Below are 21,832 nucleotides of genomic sequence, written 5' to 3' on the forward strand. Positions count from 1 at the left end.
CCATTTCTGGTCAAACAGCTCCCACCATGCGTCAGGAGAGTATAATCGATTTTTTTTTTTTTTTTTCCAGCAAGGTCAGGGCATTTTGGATTTTGCCGTCTGGAGAGAATTCTTTTCTGTCTGAACAACAGATGCGGTTTTTCCTGTGTTTCTGCCCTTTGCCAGGTTGAAGATTATGTTCATTCCTGAATCATTGGCTCACACGAGTTAATGAAAGTCGCGGGCATTTATTTTCTTTATAGAAAGCTGTGTACCATCCAGAATAGAGGGCTTTTCTCTAAGTCTGAAAAAATCCACAGACGTGCCTTTAGTTCTGATGCAGATTTCAGGTAACCTGAGGCTGTCCAGGCGATACAGCTCCTTGCAGATACTGGGATCGAGAGCTCTGCAGGGCGGTGGCCACTGGCGACCGCGACCTGTGTGTGGTTCCCCTCCTGGTGCTCTCCTTGGGGGGTTGTTGACTTGCCCCATGACAGGAAAATCAGTGTTTCTCCTCTTAGCGAACTGTGAGGCTGGACACAGAGATTCAGATACTGCTTTTGTAGATGTGGTCAGGGCGTATCTGGTCATGTTTTCTCTCCCATGTTTCATGGGGAGGTGAGGTTCCTGAGGCCTCCTTTGGGCGCCTTTGCCTCTGTCCCCTGGTGACACAGGGGTCGGCATCAGAGACCTCTTGGCACGAAACCTCGTGGGACCCACATCGGGGCTCTGGCTCTGGGCACAGAAGGACACAAAAGTCAAAGGTCGGCAGCCTGTGCTTCTGCCATTAAGTAAACCCTTTCAGTGGCTGCATTTTTCTGATCTGGGTTTAATCTCAAAGGGGAAGAGTTTTGATGCCGAGTTCCAGCTTCCTCATCCTGGTGAGTGTGCTGAAGAGGGAGAAGCAACGGAGGTGGGCACACAGCACCTGTCAGAGCTGAGAGCTGCTGTCAGATTGGCGAGGAAGTCCTTAAAATGGCTGTGTGCTTTCCTCCGGGTGGCTGGGCTGTGGCCTCTCTGGTTAGCACCTTGATGGCCGCTCGCCCCCGGGTGCCATTTTGCCACGGCGTCTCCATGCAGGAGCACACCCTTGATGACCACAGCTCCGGGAAGCAGGGTCTCTGTTCCTCGTCCCGAGAGACCCACGGAAAAAATTCCTCTTCCCCATGGCAAGAGAGACTTCTCTCCCACAGGGGGGGCTCCGAGACGGCTGCTTCCCAGACGCAGATGACTTGGAGCTGACGGCCAGAGGGTGAAGTTCTAGTCCAGCTGCCCCGACCACGGAGCTTTTGAGGCTTGATTGCCATTTCCTTCTGAGAATGGTGGGAGCAGGGATTGATGTGGGGTTAACCACTGTGACTTTCATTTTACAGTTTTGGAAACTAAGGCCCCAGCACAGAAACAAGAAGGACCCAAAGCTGTAGCCTTGAGGGGCAGAGGGACTGGGGCCACCAGGGTTTTTAGAGCCAGTGCTGCTCTCCCCAGCAGCTCCGAGGGTCACCAGGCCGCTTCCAAAATTGCACGAGTGTGCAGCAGCACTGGGGCGGGGTTACGGTGACTCAGTGTTTTCAGAGGACGAGGCTCCTAGGGGGCATGTGCCTTGCTTTTCTCGCTCGATCAGCACAACGTTCCACACCATCTGCAGGACAGGTGATGCTTTCGCCACCGTTGCTGTTTTACAGGAGAGGGAAGGAAGCTCAGAGAAGACAGACACCTGCCCCAGGTCCAGGGCTATGACGTGGTGCCATGAGACCTGAGCCAAGCATTTTTGGTTCTTAATCCTGTGCTTTCCCATGGCACAAAATGTTTTGCCTCCTAAACGCCAATGTGCTGGGTGATGGTGGATTCAGGGGCAGGGCAGGTCTTTCCAGAAGCCTCCGTGGGTGCCAAGGCTGAGGGGTGGACAGTGTCCTCCCAGGCAGGCCAGGAGCACTAGGGTCTGTGAGAATGAGGCAGAAAGGACGTCCGAGGACTTGGAGACGGCGGCTGCTGGAAGCCCAGAGCAGCCCCGTCCTGCTCAGGTCAGTGTCCTGAGCCCCAGGCTGAGCCTGGAGCTTGGAGGAGCCGGCACCATTGGTGGGGCCGAGAGGAGCCGCCCTGCCTGGGGCCACCTTTCCAGCTGCACCGCAGGTGCCCTCACTCCAGCTTCCAGCGCAGGCCCAGCACCAGGTTCCAGGGACCTGCAGCGCCCGATGGACAGGCAGGCGGGTGGCAAGGGCTGTGCAGACAGAGGAACTGCAGAGAACAGTGGGTCTACTTCCCACGTGGCCATTACCCGTCGTGTGTGTTGCTCCTCTCGCCTTGGAATCCTTGCTTCTCCAGCTTGCTTTTGGGTTCTCAGATGTCACACTATTCCCCTCCTGTGCTCCTGCTGCCCGCCTTCCAGTCCTCAAAGAAAACAGCCCTGTCAGCCCTGAGAGCACCGGTGTCCCCAGGAGTCGGAGCTGGGAGCAAGGTCCCACTCTGGAGGGGGCACCGCGGCACGGGAGCAGGTTATCCTTTGCCTCGTCGTTGCCTGATTCATAGCTGGGGTGTCTCCCTTACCTTCCCGGTGTGTTTGCACAGAGAGGGAGAGGGAAGAGGAAGGGAGAGACAGGAAGAGGGAGGGAGAGAGGGAGAAGCAGACAGACAAAGAGACAGGGAGGGAGAGGACACAGGGTGAGGTGGACCCAGGCAGAGACCCTCTGGTCAGCTGAGGGCATGAGTGCTGTGGGCGTTTCTGAGTCACAGGGCAGGGAGTGCTTGGTTCTGACTCTGCTCGTTCCTGGCACTTCTCAGCCTGAGCCTTCCACCCAGCTGCTTCTGTCTCCATTGGGAGCTGATTCAAGGGTCCTTTGTCATGGAATCCCTGTATTTAAAAATCCCTCTGTATTTTAAAACCATTTAGTGCCTCCAGCCTTGCAATTCCTTCCTCTGTGGCTGGTGCCTTCACAGCCACTTTCTTGCAGTAACAAAGCATCCCAAAGTACCGGAGGAAGACATTCAAACTCAGAAGCTCCTTCTCAGAGATGAGAGAGGGAAGCTCCTCGCTTATTCTTCCACTCAGCATGCAAGTGGCATGGGCTTGCCACTGTCTTCGAGCAGGGGCACCCCTGGGGGCTCTCAGACCAGCCTGCCTGCCCCTCTGTGTACACCTCCTGCAGAGACGGCCTCTGTGAGCCAGGCATCGCCGGCCCCTGCTCAGGGGGCTGGAGGAGAACTTGAGGCCTCTAGCACGCAGCCCTGGGAGGGTTCTCTGTCCATCACGAGCAACGCTGGGAGCCCACACAGCCTGCCCAGCCTCTGGTTTCAACTTACGCTTATCTTCATTTTCCCTTCACTCCATAGACATGTAAATACCACACACACACCCCTACTGCTTTTCCTATCTGGACCAGAATGGGGTGTCCACAAGTACACAAGCGTGGAGTGCGAGGAGCCGAGTCGTGGAAGCCTGCAGGACTTTCAATGACCTTGCCCTGTGTGCACAGGAGTGAGGCGTGGTCTAGCACGTGGACAAAGCATTATGCAGAGAATTTACTTATCTTTGACCAGGTTTTTAAAGGTACATGCAAAACCTGTCCAGGATGAAGCTGTGGAGAACAGAAGGGCTGCTTTTCCCTGCTAAAGAGTTTTTTTCAGAAGAGGAATGAAGCATTCTGTTGAATTTCTTACTATGATCTGGATACAGAAGCCCAGGACTCTGATCCTCTCCACTGCTTGGCAACATGGGGTTTCTGGCAGAGGCTGCATCTCTCTGTGGCCAGGGTCCACTGAGGACAGCACGCCTCTCGCAGAGCAGGAAACGGGGCAGGGGGCAAGCTGCTACCTGCCAGCGCGTCACACACTGGGTGCCGTGCCACCCTTAGCTCAACCCTCCCACACATCAGATATTCCTACCCAGAGTTAAAATCCTCCTTCTCACCAGCACTGCTCTCCAGGGCGGGGCTGGGTCGGTGCCTCCCAGGCAGGGGCATGTGCTTGCAGCCCCGTCCTGGTCTCAGTGAAGCCCAGGTGGCCACAGCCCCAGTGCATCCCAGGGAAGAGGCCTCCCAGAAGGACAGGGGACCCTCAGAAACTGCCTGGGGGTAGTGCTGGTGTTTCCCATCACCAGGACAGCCCTCGGAAATCAAGCACGGCTTCACAACTAGAGCACGATTCACGTTAAACACAGACTCTCAGGATGGGCGTCCAAACCACTGAGACCCCCTGGGGTGCACAGTCGCCTCCTCCCCTGTGGCTTGAGGAAGAAATCCTTCTCCCCAGCCGCAGCCGCCAATCACTCCGAGTCCCACGACCACCGTGGGGCTCTCACCTGGCCCTTGTCTGGTCCTGGCTCCCTCAGGGCCCTTCTGCCCCGAAGCCCTGGCTTCCTCTGCTGCACTTTCAGCCACTGCCCTGGACTGGCCATCCTGGGGCCAGCAGGCACATCCTCATTCCTCATAAACCCACTCCTGGACGGCGGCGGCGCAGCCCTGGACACCCAGGCACTAGCATGACGTCTGACATGCAGCCACACCTGGCGGACGCTTCCCCTTCAGGGGCTCCAAGTTTTGGCACCCGCAGGCGTCCTGTCCCCCATGCTCCTGTGCTCCTTGCTCAGTGTAAATGGTCCCACCTTGCAGGCCTCTGAAGAGGGGTACCCCAGCTCTCCCTCACACCGGGTGCTCCATTGAGCCCACTCGTGAAATGTTCTCGCTATTTAAGTACTTGAGCACATGTTTCCAATCTTTTGCATATGCCCACGCTTAAAAAGCCAGGTGCCCAGGTGCGGACGGTGGTGGCTTGGATCTGGAAGGGGGCCCGGTGGACGCAGGTTTGTGGTGACCACTCCTACTGTGCAAACAGCAGCCCTGCTCATGGTGACGTCAGTGCCAGCTCTGGGCTTGTCCCCTTCCCCTTCTCCTCCTGGCTGCCCTCTTCTTTGTGATTACTCCTGGCACCTATGTGCTTTGAGAAGCTGTGGCAGCCACACAAGGAGATGAGGACAGGCCACACTGAGAGCCCACTTCCTACACAGAGCTCAGCTGGGCTCAGGTGAGGACAGAGCCCAGAGGGACCAGACGTCCCAAGGACACTCATCGTTTAGAGCTCAATTCCACCCGTGTTTATAGTGCGTGCTAAATATCTGCTAGGCACTAGTTTTCAAAGCACACTCAGGCACAGGTTTGCATGTGGCCATGGTCCAGGCCAGCCCTCAATACCAGAGCCACTCCCAGGCCCCTCCACGCGCTTCAGGTCTTGGCAAAGTGAGGCAGACCCTGTCACCAAGGCTGCCCATCGTCCTGAGCTGACAGCCATGCCCTTTGCGGAGGAGTCCCTCCAAGGATTCAAAGGCACGTCCTCCATGTCTTTTCCTGCAACTGCTTTCTCGCGGGGGAGGCCTGCCCTTCCGCGTTGACGGCCTCACAGATGCCCCCGAGGCTGGGGGTGGACCCCTGGCAGTGACACTGCCTGGCCCCGAGGGACAGTGGCTGAGAGCTCAGGCAAGGGCAGGTCACCCCTGGCCCCGATGGGTGGGGACCCGCCGGCATCTTACCTTGTACATGTTGCACAGCCCAGGCTGGCTGCGGGCATGAGAGGGCAGAGGGCTCCGGCCCGGCTTTAGCCAGGGTACCTGCCGGGGGACACAGAGCGAGCTGCGTGAGTCCGGGTAGGCGCCGCCGGCAGTGCCCCAAAGTCCTCCAGCAAATCTCCTCTAGAGCTGGCTTGGCAAGAACCCAGAGTGAAGAGGAGTGAGCAGGCGGTGGAGGATGAAGGATGACAGTGAGCAAAGAAGGCGTGTGCAGATGATGGATGATGGACGGACCAGCAAGGGGTGACGGGAGGTCAGAGGGCAGGCATGCGCCCCGAAGGACTCAGGAAATAGAGAGCAAAAGGAAAGTTTAGGGAAAGAATTCTCTCCTCCAAAGCCTGTGCTGAGGCCCTATATCAAACACCGGGACCACGTGTTCTCAATATGGCAGAGGCACCAGCTGTGAACGATTTCTAGGCTCCAGGGCGGAAGGCATTTCCCAGGCCGGAGCAAAGTGCACTCAAAGGGTTTTTTGACGTCTACCGTGGAACGGATCAATTTTACATTCCACTTTCCTTGTAGAGTTGTATTTTTACAGCAAGTGTGTTAGCTTCTGCATTGGATTTACAAGTTGAAACTGCTCCTGCTCTATGAAGGTTCAGTGAACCGAAGACCGACCTTTTCAGATTTTCTGCAGAGCATAAGGAAATAATTTTAGAAGCAAGTGTTCAAAGTCACTTGAGCCAATTGCTTAAAGTTGATTTTCTTGCTGACATTCTTCCTTGCTACTGGTGTAGGTTAGGAATTTAACACAAGTAGGACGTTAATCTTCCTCGGCGGGAGCAGGAGCTGTGCACTCACCTGAGCTCTGTGGTTACAAATCTTCCTAAGTAGCGTTTGCTTCTAACTTAATGTATTCTCTTTGTCAGTTACACGAGAGTATCTGCTATATCAATGAACTTTGAGGGCCGCAGCTGAAAGACTATTATAGGACCAAGGTAAGTGCCCTGCAAGAAGTGTCTATTTGATTATCCGCTACAGCAAAACGAAGACAGAGAAAAGAAGAGAAAGAGGAGACTTATAGTGGTCAAGAGATGAAATCAGTGTCATAGGTTTCAGGAGATGTATTGGCTGCAGATGAAATGGATTCTTTTAACCAGGTTAGCAGCTGAGTATGCGTGACAGTAGAGTAGTTCCGACACTGAAGAATGTGAGCACATTCTAGAAGTATTATGGAAAGTAAACACACTGGGGTTTTCAGAGGCAAATCTGTGGTGAGTGTGTGCTTAGCTGTATGTCTCATAATGGATTCTCCCTGCATGAGAGAGGCTATTTCTATATTAGCAGCAATTTCTGGTGACTTTAATTTATGATATTAAAGAGTAAGTAAATTGAGGATTTACTTTAGAGGATGTCTCCGTGGACAAGCCTGTGGGAGTTGCTGTGTTGATGAGACTCGGCTGTCCCGGTAAGCAGTGACTCTCATCAGCTGGCGTCCACGAGCGTGAGCAAATGCAAGCTCTGCACAGGGGCCACCACGCAAAGAACTTTCTATTGCTTTTCCCTCCATCTCCTACAATGGCTCTTCTTCACGAAGGGGATCATCGCTGTGAGACATGTTCTCGTGGCTCTGGTGGGCTGCTATGAAGCCCCTCCACCGACTCCCCTTCTACCCACGGGGAAGGCAGGTGACGGGGGTAGGTATAAGGCGTCCCACTGATGGTTTTCAGGAAATGCAACCTGTGGCCCCAGCTGCCTGCCACTCCCAGAGCCAGGAAGAGGGGGGACAAATGCAAGGGCCAGAGAAGACGAAAGGCAAGAATAACCTCTTAGGAGAAATTGTGTGTGCTAAGAGTCTGCTTTTACAGGGCTCCCTCAAAAGAGTTCAGTGTTCTTTAGCTGTTTCTCCTTTTTTTACTACCTTTTTATGAAGTAGGATGATTTCAGAGCATTAGGAATGTGCTGACAGACATGAAGGAAAAGACTTTACAAAAACATTGAATCAGGGTTTGATAGGAAATGTCCACAGTTCTCAAATTTGAATCAATATCTAAGTGATTTTCATGAGTGCTACTGTGTGTTTTTTTTCTAAGGATGATCTATTCCCTCTGATGTCAAGCCAAGCTCCTAATTCACCGATCAGAATTGCCTGTTATCAAATGTCCAGACATTTTATCAAAGGAAAATCAACGATGAGAGAAATGAATGCTTTAAAATGCAAATGAGTTTAAAGGGAGGAGTTGGGTTAAGATGAGGGTCTGATGGACATGAAAGGCGGGACCACATCCAAGCCAATCACTTATCTTTACTCTTGTTTCTAATTTCTCAAGGACCCCAAGTTTCACCTTCATTTCATACACATTATCATCCTTCAGAGCACCAGCACCATCCCCTCATTTCAATGTCTCGAGGTTCCCATGACCCCCCTTGTGTGTGAGCTCCCGGGGGGCTCTGTGGGTACTGGCACCCGTGTGCACGTTCATTCAGGAAGTTCTGGTGGAGTGGGATGTGTCTGTGACAGCACCGGCCAGTGGGGTCTGCTCAGCATCCACCCTGCCCTAACATTCGCGGGAGGATGCTTTGAGAGAAACAAGAAACTTCAGGCAGAATCAGAATAGTCATCACAGAAAGACCAGCACACCGAACTGTCAGGGGAGAAGAGAGTCCAATGTCTTTGTGTAGTAAAAGCAGATGAGTGAGCAACTGCGACCTTTCCGCACAGGAGCTCAGGTGCTCAGACTTACCTGCCAGCTGTGTCACCAGGCCACAGAAATGCCAGCAACGCAGCACACTGATGTAGGGAGGGCAAACCAAACACGACAACTTAAAAAAGTTCACATGCAATTAGTACACTGTCCTTGGTCTGTTAAGCTGTTTAATGAATGCATAAAAAGGCAGAGAAATATATAAAGCAAAAAGCTCATAATAAAATGAAATCATGATACAACCACCACAGGCAATTACCATCAGATACATTACCATGATTTACAAATGCATCGCTTATACAGAGGAGGTTGCCACATCACTGCCAGTACAGACATATCCCGTCTAATTAACTATCGTCTATTCATACAACAGCCACAACTGCAGCTCCTGAGACCACAGAAGGACACAGTGAGCAGCTGGCGACTGGGCCAGGGTAGCCTCCGATTAATAACTGATCAGGGTAATGAGACTTCGAGAGGAATGCCTATAAGAAATCTCAAAAGGTATTTGGGTGCAGAAACAAATGCACCCTCCATTTTTGGATTTTCTCTAGAAGAATCTCTGGCCAAATCTCTTATCCAATGGAGGCACTGGGTGGCCGGATCAGTTGCCACGCACGCTCATGATGAATGAGATTGAATTTGGTTCTGGGTGCACATTATGCTCTGGGGAGGGTGGACGCCCTGTGTGTTTCTGCCCTCCGTGCTGTCTACTGTATCCTTCGTGTGTCTCCAAATGGTACACGCCTTGTGGGATTACAGAACACAGCTACAGAATTAGGATCTCATGTTAACAATGAGGAATTAGGTTACTGTAGAACTAAAACATGTTTAATGAAATTAAAACGCAGTGGAAAAAAAGTCAGGCAGCAGAACATTCTGATTAATGTACAGGGCTGACTAGACCCCACAGCACTGGATGACAAACAGTTCTTCTCCTACACAGTCACAATTAGAGGCACGGAAGTCATACTGAATGCTGAATAGAAGAATGCTGAGAAGAGCAGGTTGATAAATGAAGGTTTTAATGTAAAACAGAAAAATAGACAAAATCATCAGTCAGAAGCTAGCTTTCAAAAAACTCCCTAAAAGTACACAGCACGGAGAAGTGGGGGACTGGGATGTCCTGGCTGCTTTCTGTTTTGGGAACCGTCCCAGTGGCACATCACCGTGTCCAGCTTAGGTGTTTTGTGAAATCTTACTTCCTCCACAGAAAAAGGAAGGAACAGTTTCCAAAGCGAATGTTTCCAGGCTCTGCCTCGTGACACTCAAGTGGCCTCAGATATGAGCACTGGCACAGGAGGGATGCTGGGGAGGTCACTTGGAGAGAAGCTGCCGGGCCACGCACACACCAGTCTTGACCCTAAGCGCCCACCCATTCCTCATGTGACCCTGACATTCTGGGGAACTGGGAAACCTGTTCTTTCCTCTCACAACAAAGGAGCACGTTCTCTGTGAATGCACTTTTCATTTACGGCTCTCAAAAGAATATGCCTCCTCAAGGAATTTTTAATGCACTCTTCTTGAATGTCAGCTCCCAGCAACACCGGCGTGGGTGTTGTTAGGGCATTCCCGGGCTCGGGGGCGGCCGCTCCAACATGTGGTACCAGTGGCCACGTGCCCTCAAGGGGAGGGAGGAAGAGCACAGGAGGGTGGGAGGGAGACAAACAGCCCCTTTTGTAGGGTCATGGGGAGCTCCGTTCAGAGTCTGGCAGGAATCTGCCAGGAAACCTTGCTCTGGACGGGAAGCAGAAGAACTGTGTGCGGGGCAGGCTGCCGTGGTCCTGAGAGACAGGGCTCGGGCCTTCCACTCTCCCGTTTTCACACCTCTTCGGTCTATTGCAAGGACCTTCCTAGCATATAAAAACGGGGGCTCTCCTGATTTGTAAACAGAGCAACAAATAAAAATAAAAACAAAACCAAAAATTCCTCCATGGCAGCCCACACCAATGAATACCCCAGATTTTTAGGGCCATTGTGGGTTTGTAGCTGGGTGCCGAGAGTTCAGCTTTCATCTCCCGTGTTTACGACACTTTGTGATAAAACAGTTGAGTGGAACAAACGCACATCCCCACCGCGTGCTTTCCACCGGGACACCTCACAGGTTGCTGTATGATCACACGTGCAAATGTTATTTTTTTTTTGCCTTTGGCATCAAAGGGCAAGCCTGTTCATTAAAAAATCTTCTATATTCAACACTCAATAGTGAAAAGAACTGACACTTCAAACTTCCTAAAGCAATTACGTGAAAATTATTTTTATTTTTAAAATTTTTGAAAGTGTTTTGATTTTTCTGGGTGCTTGAAAAGTGGGCAGCCCTGTTTTGCAAAGAGATGGACTATTTCTGAGACTAGAATGTTTTCTTTGAAAATATTGAAGAGTAGAAGAGATTTAAGACAATAAAGGCTGTAATCTCACCATAAAGGAAGAAAAACATCTATGTGTTTCAATAGCCTTTTGAGATAAAGTCACAATGATTGATATCAATGCTTTCACCATTTTATTTCAACTTAAACCATTATCACTGACATGAAGCTTGTTTTACAATACATACTATCCACGATTTCATCTTTTCTGTACAGTTTAAGTACTTTTTTTTTTTTTTCTGTACCTTGAAGTAAGCAGAATAGTTCAAGCTTTCAAAACTGGTGATGCTGTGTGTGTGAGGGGTGCTTAGCATAACAGCACACTTCACTGGGCAACCCGAACCATACCTATCTGGTGTGGTTTGATAGCTGGGCTTGCAAAAGTGCTTCCAGTTGAGATTAGCATTAGAAATAGGTTGGAACACCAACATTTCAGGATGAGGGAGGACTGCCACAAAGGAAAATAAAATGTCTACAAATACTCTGAAAGAACTAGCCAGAATCTGAATTCCATGAGTGTCTAAGAGACACCAAATGTCATTGACAAATACGTCATGGCAAGCGTCACAACCTGAAATCTCAACGCAGACCAGACGGTAGAGAAGTTAACAGTTGCCTGAAACTTCCATGTGCTTTCATGCCCACAGGAAAGGTAAAACTGACATTTGTTTATCTTCAACAATTTCATGATCAATGAAGAATTTCAGTTGGAGACTAAAGCAAATTTTAGAAACTCCTTAACTCCAAGTTGCCCTGTGGTTTTTACGATTGCGTGTTATCAGAATGAGGCGTTGTGTTCCACACGTTATTCAAAAGCCTTTTACGCTCCCACACGGGAATTCCAGAATCAGCCCTGCGCACAGGCAGAAAAACAGCCGCATCTTACAGGCTGTGAGAGAACGCCCAGTACACTAGGGACTTTTTTGGGAAAAACTTCTCTCTCTCCAAAATTACACAACCACCAAACACTCTAAGCCTCACATGAAATGCTGCATTTGCAATCCGAATGGCACTCAGGGACCAGTGCTTTGATGAACCAGCAGCAACACGTTCGCCACTGACAATCAACTGCAGAAGCCACTCCTAGACACTGGACCCCACGGCAGAGTTTTTTGTTTTTTTTGTTTTTCTCCTTGTAATACATTTTTATCCACAGAACATTTGCTTTTAAATAAAGAAACCTCTAAGACTCTGTATGCAAATTAATGGAATCACAAGATAATAAAGCTTTGATTCAGAGACACTCATTTATCCCTCCACCCCTTCCACTTCTCACACCACAGAGAAAGTCTGCTCAAGGCGGATTTAAACTGAGGACTTTGTTCAAAAGTCTTCCTCAATCTTATGATTGCTGCAACATGAAGCCAGCAGCACTGACGCCTGGAAAAAACGAGCGTAACCCAGGGCTGAACCCCAGCGTGTGGGCCGCAGAGGCAAATCAGTCATAAAGTCCGCAAGCGCACACCCCCAGAGACCCCGAGAATGTGGCTCTCTTTCTGCAATGCCCATGTCCAGGCACCCTTGGACATCCAGAATTCAGCATGTCCTTACATTCCTGAGCCACACCCCGGCCGTCATCCCTTGTGAGGAAGAGAGGGGGTGAATCAAATGAAAACGTCCTAAGCAGCCACTCAGGCCCACACTCTTGGGCTCATATGCGTTCTCCAGCATGGGACGAGACCTTAGATAGCAAGAGGCTACATGCCAGTTCTTCCTCTAATGGCTTAGTTCACCTACTGATTTCTCCTTTGCTTTTCCATTTAAACTAAAGCTCCTCTACTCCTCAGAGCTCACCTTGCCAGAGCCCCGCTTGGGCACACCCCTGTCACCGCCAAAGAAGCGCCCAATGGAGTCAAGGATGCCCGTGTCTCTGTGCCTTGGGAGGAAGCCATGCCTGGCATGGTCCATGGTACTTGCTGTGGCCAGGTACTTGGATCCGTGCCTCTGGGAGGGTCTCTTCTGTGACGCCATCACATCCAGGCTCTCGGAGGTGGCTGCACTGTCTTCTTGGATGGTCTGGAGCTCGTCGGACTCAGAGGGCCTGTCTTTGAAGGTGTTGTCCTCCCTCCCCGGGGCATCTCGGGAAAAGAGGCGGATCAAGTGGGGGCGGCTCCCTGGGTCAGCTGGGTGGGCATCCTGCCAGGCATTCTTCGGGTCCGCTGTGCGCTTGGAGTCAGTCACCGCTGTGTCCTGAGAGGAGGTCCCATTGTTCTGGTTCGCATCTGCCTCTCCTGCAAACAACAATGAGATATGAATACGGGCCTGTGCAAAGCTGAGCACCGGACAAAGCAGCTTTCTTTCAGGGGTCTTGACCTAGCTGTCTCCTATAAAACCCACAGAATATGTGCAGTCCTCATAAAGCCTTTGGCCTAGGATGGAGCTAACCTGGATGGAGCAGGCTTATTGCAGCTCTGTGTTTCAGAAGGTCCTGGGAATTCCTCGGTTATTCGAGATTTGGCACCCTGGGTAAAATGCACCAAGGCTTCCCGATGAAGTAGGAGCACGCAGAGCGGCCACATCAGCGTGTCTTCCTGGGTGCTGCCATGGCTGCTCCTGGAGAGCCCAGATGTGCAGGCACCTTCACGGGACACGGACTGTTTAAAAGGCCACTGGTGCATAAGTTAAATATGTAAGGATCATTTATTTCACAAAAGGTGTTTTTAGTTTTCTTGGCAGAAGCAAAACTTGCCACGTCTTTTTGCAATCCATGCATGAAAGAAGTGGGGCATTTAGAATTTTTTCAATCCCAGATTCCACAAGAGGCCTCTCACAATAGAGAACTGCTTATTCAGGACATTTTGACTTGGCTTCTCCTCTGGAAGCAGAAATAATTAGAAATCTGAAGTGGGATTGAGAAATTTCATGTTGTATACCAGCATCTCATAGCTTTCTCCAAAAAACACAGCATTTCTGACACAAATGACATTAAAGCCATTTTACTTTCAAGTTATAGTGTTAGGTTTAAATGAATAAAATTTACTTAGTTTCCTCTCTAAACTCGATTACTTATCTACAGAAAACAGGATTCACTCACATATTCCTGTAATACCAGTCAATACATCTATCCATCCATCCATCCATCCATCCACATATCAGTCCATTTACCCATTCATCCATCTATACATACGTACATACACACCCATCCATCCATCTCATCCATTCATCCACTCATCCACTCATCCATCCACTCATCCATCTACCCACCCATCCATCTATCCACTCATGCATCCATCCATCCATCCATCCACATATCAGTCCATTTATCCATCTATCCATCCATCCATACACACACCCACCTACCCATCCCTCCATTCATCCATCCCCCATCCACTCATCCATCCATTCATCCATCCACCCACCCCTCCATTTATCCATCCATCCATCATCAATCCATTTACCCATTTATCCATCTATCCATCCGTCCATATCCACTCATCCATCCATTCACTCATCCATCCATCCATCCATCCATCCACTCCACTCATGCATTCATCCATCCACACATCAGTCCATTTACCCATTCATCCATCTATACATACGTACATCCACCCATCCATCCACTCATCCATTCATCCACTCATCCATCTATCCCCTGTTCACTCATCCATCCACCTATCCATCCACTCATCCATCTATCCACCTATCCATCCATTCATCCACTCATCCATCCATCCATCCATCCATCCATCCATCCATCCATCCATCCATCCATCCACTCATGCATCCATCCATTTACCTATCTGTTCACCCATGCATCCATCCATCCATTATTTGTGAGTATCAAATAGGTGTAATGTACTGTTCTAGATATCTGAGTTACAGTGATGAACAATATGTGGTCCTTGTCCTCGTGAAACCTACATTCTAGTGGGGAAAGCAGGTGAAAATGTATGTTATGGATTGAATAGTATCCCTCCAAATGATACATCCATGTCCTAACCTCTGTACCTGTGAATGTGACCTTATTTGGAAATAGGATCTTTGCAGATGGAATCAAGTGAAGAGGAGGTCATTCTGCAGTGGGGTGGGCCCTACTCCCATCACTGGTGTCCTTATAAGAAGAGAGCAGTTTGGACACAGGCACAGACGCCCAGGGAAGAGGTGTGAAGATGGAGGCGGAGCGTGGCGGGGTGCATCTACGAGCCGCAGAACACCAAGCACCTCCGGCACCACCAGGAGTAAGAGACACGGCGCAAATTCTCCTGTAGAGCCTTCAGGGGCAGCAGGGCTCTGCAGACATCTCAGCTTGAGAGTTCCGGCCTTCACGATGATCACAGAAGAATTCCTGTTGTTTTAAGCTCCCAGCATGTGGTAATTTGTCTTGGCAGCCCCGGGAGACTCATGCAATGGGCAACTTCACATCAGGCAAGAGAACAGGAAAGCAGAGAGGGCTGGGGTCAGCAGGAAGGTCCTTGTGGACGTGACATCTGGACACGATGAGAGTCTGGGCCCTGTGAGGACTTGGGGAAGTTGGGGAGGATGCTTCTGGCAGAAGGGAAGGCAGGTCCCCCTGGAAACCTGCGAGGAATCGGCTTAGAGGTGGCAGAAGCAGCAGGAGAGTGGCCATGCTGGTCCTGGGTCTGGGAGGACAGCCGGGCTGAGAATGTCCTGGGCCAGGGGGGCAGGAGGGCTGTGCAGGGAACTGACCATCTGTGTGCAGCAGCAGGGATATCACAGCCTTGATGGCTGTGAACAGACGGTGGAAAGGGCAGAGCAGGCGGCTATGTGGCAAGAAGACAGGGCTTGGTTTGGGAAGCAGCAGGGCCTGGGGAGGGAAGATTCTGGTGGACGGCCTCTGTGGAGGGATATGACTGAGATGGTAGGACCCAGATGCTGGGGACACCTTGGCTTCCATCCTGAGCAGTCGGGAGAGGGACATGGACTGGGAGTCTGGCTGGGACACTAAGGAAAGGAAGGTCTCTGTCCCGGAGTGGGGGAGTGGGGAGAGTGGCTGCGGCAGCCTGGTTGGGGAAGGTGTAGACAGGGAACCAGTGAACAGCTGAGAATGCATGCTGCCAAGTGACCAAGAGTGAGCCGTGGATAGATCTTCTTCTAGGTCCGTTTCCACAAAGAACTTCTTTTAATAACTGCCCTGGGGTCCCCGTGACCCCTCCAGTTTCCCTGACTTGCTAGGAGAGCTCCCGGGACTTAGGATATGATCCTGTCACTGCTATGACTCATTGCAATGAGAGGTGCGTGGTGAAGTCCAGGAACCCCTCCTCAAAGAGTCACATGGGACGCTGAATTTCCCAGCACACGCCGTGACCCGTGTGAAATGCTCACCTGCCGTGACCCCACGCATGAAATGCTGTCTGTTAGGGAGGCTTGTTCGAGACCCTTCCCCAGGGCTTTACTAGGGGCTGGTCTCATCGGCTGCCTCGCTTGGTGCCACCAAGATTCCAGGCTCCAGAGGAAAGAGGCCGTTCTGCACAGACCGTGCGGTGCTCACAGCCGTTCAGGCACAGCAAACCGCCCTCCTGGTTAGGGCATGGTGGGTGGGAGCACTCTGGAAACCCGCGTTCCCAGACCACACCCCGGGACCTCGCTCGCCACAGGCCTAAGAGTGGACGGTCCCAGACCTCCGGTGTGGACTCTTCTCTGCACAATTACTAAGAGGCGGGAAAGTCATAAACACGTTGGTGAGGAAAATATGTTTCTCACGTGGTTTGGTTCACACTAAAAATACTTTGAGGGCATTTCCTCACGTGGATTGAGAAGATACTCAACCTGGGAGATGTTAGGTTGTTAAACTAAATATCTGGAAGAGTGCTGTCCCCTGAGACAGCGTCCTCCACCCTCCACTCTGTACAGCGTCGGTATCGGCAGCTCCGCAGACGGAGCCGTAGGAGCGGCCTCTCGGGGGAAGATCCCACCTCTCTCAGTGGCAGTCTCAGGGACAGTGGGGCAGACGCATTTCCCACCCGAGTTACGTTCGTACTCGGTAAGTTTAGGTGACCCCCCGCTCCTGTGCACATGCACCAATGTGTGTACACACACACACACACACACATGCAAACAGGCAGAGCACCATCAGAATCGGAACCCAGGTTCAGCAATTCTTGTAGAAACTTTAAATAAAAATGTAATTGCCTTTTGCATTAATAGCACTATTGACTAAGCCAGATGACAGCCTACTAGCCTCCCAGGTGGCTGAGCTTGGGCGATGCTGTAGATAAAACAGTACCTGTGAAGATGCACCTTCTACTTTTTTTTTTTTTTTTTGAGACAGAGTCTTGCTCTGTCGCCCAGGCTGGAGTGCAGTGGCGCGATCTCTACTCACTGCAAGCTTCGCTGCCTCCCAGGTTAACGCCATTCTCCTGCCTCAGCCTCCCTAGAAGCTGGGACTACAGGTGCCCACCACCACACCCAGCTAATTTTTCTTTGTATTTTCAGTAGAGACGGGGTTTCACCGTGTTCGCCAGGATGGTCTCGATCTCCTGATTTCGTGATCCACCCGCCTCGGCCTCCCAAAGTGCTGGGATAACAGACGTGAGCCACCGTGCCCGGCCACTTTTTTTTTTTTTTTTTTTTTTGAGATGGAGTCTCACTCTGTCGCCCAGGTTGGAGTGGGATGGCACGATCTCGGCTCACTGCAACCTCCGCCTCCTGGGTTCAAGCCATTCTCCTGCCTCAGCCTCCCAAGTAGCTGGGATTACAGGCACCTGCCACTATGCCCAGCTAATTTTTTGTATTTTTAGTAGAGACGGGGTTTCACTATGTTGGCCAGGCTGGTCTCAAACTCCTGACCTTGTGATCCGCCCGCCTCGGCCTCCCAAAATGCTGGATGACAGGTATGAGCCACTGTGCCCAGCCTCTACTTTTAAGCCATCGTGAGCACTTGGACTCCAATGTAGCTCCTTCCTTTATTTTCCGTGTATTTCCCAGGGTCTCTGCCTAACTGCAGTGGGCGGCCTTTTTTGAATCTGAGAACGCACCGTAACACAGGCCCCTTCAGCACTGCGGTCTCACCTGGGGGTGCGAGGAGGGGAGGACACCAGTTCTGGGGGGTGGTGGCATGGGAGGAGTGAGGCAGGGTTGCTTTGCTTCTGCTACTTATATTCATGGAAGTTTGCACACTTATAACTCTCACTCATTGGAAAAAGGATTCCAGTGCTTCTGATTTTTTTAAATGAAAATCGCCTGGGTCAAGAAACTGCCCTGTAAACAAAACGTATTATGCAGTCCACGTAAGACCTGGTTCCAAGGCAGGTTAACCTGCTCTCACATACATTATAGATGTTTTGCTAACAACAAAGTGTAAGGCCAGCAGTTGGGACCCGGGGTCGCGGTGGTCTCGTCCGTGCACTCAAGGGAGTGCATACAGCCGCCAGTGTGTCTGTGCTGGCTGAGCCCTATGCCTGAAACATAGGTCACCTGCTCCAGGACAAGTGCAGAAAAGGCAAGACCAGGTGGGGCGGTAGACTTTGGTGGCACCGTTCTTCCAGGACCACTGGTGACATTCAACTATGTAAGAACACTAAGTTTTATAACATATTATTAAATACCTCATTGCATTGTAGTGTTTGAAAAAGCAACATGAAGAATACCCTGGTCAGTACAAAGCTGTAGTTTTTGCAGGGATGCAATGCTTATTTATAGGTTGCAAGAACAACGAAATAATTCGTCTGATTTTATAGCTCTGCTTTATATTCTCTAGCTAATATAAATTAATGCAAATGTGAAAGGAAAACAATAGCTATATTGTGCATAATTAAACGCATTAACAAAACACAAGAACATCTGAATACTAATATTTTTACAACAGTTGGGCTTTGTGTCCCTGAATGCAGTTATTTGTGAGGCACAGAGAAGGGCATTTTTGTCCCCAAAGTAGCTTCTCCCAACACATAAGAAGTATGCGAAGAAGTCTAAATCTACGGATGTGCAGCGTTTTTGGTAGGCGCAAGTGCAGTTTAGTCCGTTAATGCTGCCTTCGGTCAGACGAAATCCCAACGCAGACTTTTAAATTTGGGTATTTACAGAACAGAGCATTTATTACACAATTAGTGAAACATGTAGATCTACATTTTCCAAAATACATACTTATAATATTTTCTGTAGTATTAATCAAGTTCTGCAATGGCAGGAAAACTGGCTTCAACTTCAACCCCACACCTTGATCTTATTGCTAGAACAACGCTGGCCTTTAGAAGGTGGCGATATTCAAATCACTGACCACGTGTGAGCAACAGCAGGGGTATCACGTATCTCCGAGCGGTTTCTGAGGCACAGAAATGCGCAGCAGGACGCAGCTGCGATATTTGGGGGATAGTGTTTACCATCTAAAGAAACTCAGGCGTCACGACCTGAGGACGCTCATCCTCCACTCAGGTGGTGTTAATGAAAGGCCACGTGGCCTCATTTTGACAGTGCGACTGGCTGCTTCCAGCGGCTCATTCCCAGCACACAAGTGTTGCCAGGTCCTGCCACTCCTTCCTTTGGACTATTTCTTATGTGACCACAACTCCCCTTTCCTTTGCTTGCTGCCGCTTTCTACTGGGGCTCCCACTGCGACATCATGGCTAATTCCCTCCTCTCCAGGCTCCTTTCATGGTTCCACTGCCTGCACAACCACTGGAACCATCCGTAAAGGGCTTTGCAACACAAGGCCCCTAACTCATGTGCCTGCACGGACTCCTCATTCTACGAGCTCCAAGGACACACTCCTCTCTCTGCCCATGGGTTCCCTTGTTCTCCTCCGGGGCACCATGTGCATTGCTGCAGGCCCTTGATCTCTGTGGTCTCAAAAATGGCCATGCTGCTGCCTCTGCCTCCAGGTCCCCACCCTGGGGAGGCTGACCCTCAGAGGCCCAGACACCCTTCTCCGAGTGCGTCTTACCCTCCAGCACCACAGAGTCACTCCTTAGTTCTCTTCTAATCGCCTCATATTTGCTTTGTTCTCTCTAGTCAAGTGACCTCCTCTCCAAGGACCAGGGACCAGGCTCTATTTATTCTCTAACATCTCTGGGATGCTGCGGGGCCTCCATAGATGTCCAACAAGCATTGAATGTTTGCTAATAGAAGATGATGATATTCTCTGGAGTATACTCCAAAAAGAAAGACACCAAATTCCCCACTCTTCTTTGCTAGAAAAACTTAGATATTAGCATGATAGCTGTTAAGCTGTTTTTTATATACTTGTTTTTAGGTCAGCCTCTACACCCATGGTCTCAAGCAAGCTCGTCCAACCTGTGGCCCACAGGCTGCATGCAGCCCAGGATGCCGAACGCAGCCCAACACAAATTCGTAAACTTTCTTAAAGCATTATGAGTTATTTTGTGACTTTCTTTTCTTTTTAGCTCATCAACTATTACTAGTGTATTTTATGTGTAACCCAAGACAGTTCTTCTAATGTGGCCCAGAGAAGCCAAAAGATGGGACGCCCCTGGTCTAAAGAATTCTGTTCAGAAATTAATTTCAGTAGGAAAATTTCACTCTCTCTGCTTCTGCAGAGAGTTTTCTAATACGGTAAATAAAACCATTTAGTGTGGCTCTGAAGTTCCGGAATAAAGAATTAAACTTTTCAGCTCAATCATTTCCTAAAGTCCAAACCCTAATTTATGCATTTGGATGCATTGCTCGGACGAAACATGGATGCTGAGTGGGACCGCCCTCGACAAGCCCCAGGTCCACGTGCTCTGCAGCTTCCTTGGAGCAAACCGAAGCATGTGGGCGGCGGAGACCCAGCGTCATGGCAGCGCCCGGCCTGCAATCGCCAGGGTGGGGCTGAGGCCAGGGCCGGAGGTCTGTGCAGAACCACAGGGAAGGACCTTGGAGGCCGACCTCAGTCCCTCCACTGAACAGCTGATGTGCTCCAGCCAGTCACTGAGCCCAGTTGTGCCTCCGTTTCTGTGCTCATGAGATGGGAGTATTCACTTCTATTCTTATCTTAAATATCTCCAGACTCCTTTCGGCAGCAGCACACTGTGACCTGGGTGACATGTTCTCCCCATGCCACCCTCCCACAAACGCTGCCTTCCACCCGTAGCACCTGCAGAGAGCGGCAGAGAGGGCGTTCCAGAGCGGACTGCAGGCGTTTTGGGAGGTGCACGTGTGCATTCTCGTAACTCTCAGAGGCGGGTGGTTTTAGTAGCCCATTTATTCACAGCAGAAACTGAGGCTCAGCAAAGTTAAGCTGGGATTCATGGAGGAGCTGCCGTTCACTCCTGCTAAACTCCCTCCGTATGTTCTAGAAACGCAGGCGATTCCCTACCTCTGGCTGTCTGACACCAGCCCTTCTCCAGCCCAAACGGGCTTTCACTGCAGCCAGGCTTTTCCTGTCAGGGTAAGATTGAACTGCAGGTAATCGATGGCTGACACATCTGTGACTAGCAGCCGCCTCACGGAGGGCTGACCAGGAGACACCCAGAGGCTTTCTGATCTGTGCTGAGCCAAGAGCTGAGCCAGGGCCCCCGTCTGCAGCCACAGGGACCTCGGGTGCACTCAGCGGTCTCGGTGCACCATGGCCACCTGGACGTCGATACGTTAATGACTGTTGAACATGAACAGAAGCCGAGTCCCAGACTCCAGGACATTCAACACCCATCCGACAGTCTGTCCAAGAATTACCCTGCAACAGTGTGAAGCTCAGCATGCAACAGCTCCAGGCGTTCAGGAAACTGTTCCACTCTCATCCTGCTCTAATCAGAACATGGCAGGAATCAGATATCCACACCTGACTGTGCCCAATAGAATGGTGATGACAGAGTGGACACTGTCCTCTATTGAAATACTGTTTTTTTAACCTAGAGCATATTTCTCGTGCTCTATTCCCCTGCATCTGTGGAAATCACATTGCACAAGTAACTTCCATCAAAACCAGCATGTGTGAGAGACAAACATCGGGGCTCCCAGGCACACCCCACACCCTGAGTAACCCGGGACGCGCAGGCTGGGGCTCCGCTGCTGCCTTTCTGGCACAGGCAGAGGAGCAGGGGGCAGCGGGCCACTCACTCTCCGAAAAACCGCCCTTCTCCCAATCCCCTGCGGCACCGTCAGTGCAGGCATTCGTCTGGCTCGCTGAGCTCCCAGCGTGTGCGATGGAACCTGCTGAACTGCGGAGCCTGGGATGAGGCTGAGCCTCTTGCTTTTCCTGTGTCGAGTTTGGTCTCGACCACCCTGCTTGAATCTTTGTGCTTCCAATGCTCTGGTCAGGGGGCCCCGCTGCCTCGTTTCAGGAACGGTGCCTGCAGGCCGCTGTCTGTGCCTGAACTCAGTGCGTTTCACCCTGGCTTGACCCCCGGAGGACGGCTGTCAGCCGCAAGGAGAGGCTCGCTGGTGATACCTTC

General features: G+C 50.8%; 1 protein-coding gene across 7 annotated transcripts in view; it reads right to left on the reverse strand.

Annotated features, from left to right (window-relative positions):
* MBP (myelin basic protein) overlaps positions 1-21,832 on the reverse strand; it is a 149,987-nt gene that overhangs the window by 26,248 nt on the left and 101,907 nt on the right. For 4 of the 7 annotated variants that reach the window (XR_002518582.2, XM_009192935.4, XM_021929893.2 and 1 more), the window contains one exon: positions 12,339-12,775. Coding sequence is in view for 5 of the 7 variants with exons in the window: in XM_009192935.4 (XP_009191199.1) it covers positions 12,339-12,775 (437 nt within the window). In the remaining 2 variants the exon portion in view is untranslated. Of the gene's footprint in view, positions 1-5,497; positions 5,576-12,338; positions 12,776-21,832 lie in introns of all 7 variants that reach the window. The other 3 variants (XR_002518581.2, XM_021929891.2, XM_021929890.2) reach the window with 1 other exon arrangement.

Source organism: Papio anubis, chromosome 19 (assembly GCF_008728515.1).
Source record: "Papio anubis isolate 15944 chromosome 19, Panubis1.0, whole genome shotgun sequence".
In the NCBI taxonomy this organism is placed as follows: Eukaryota; Metazoa; Chordata; class Mammalia; order Primates; family Cercopithecidae; genus Papio; species Papio anubis.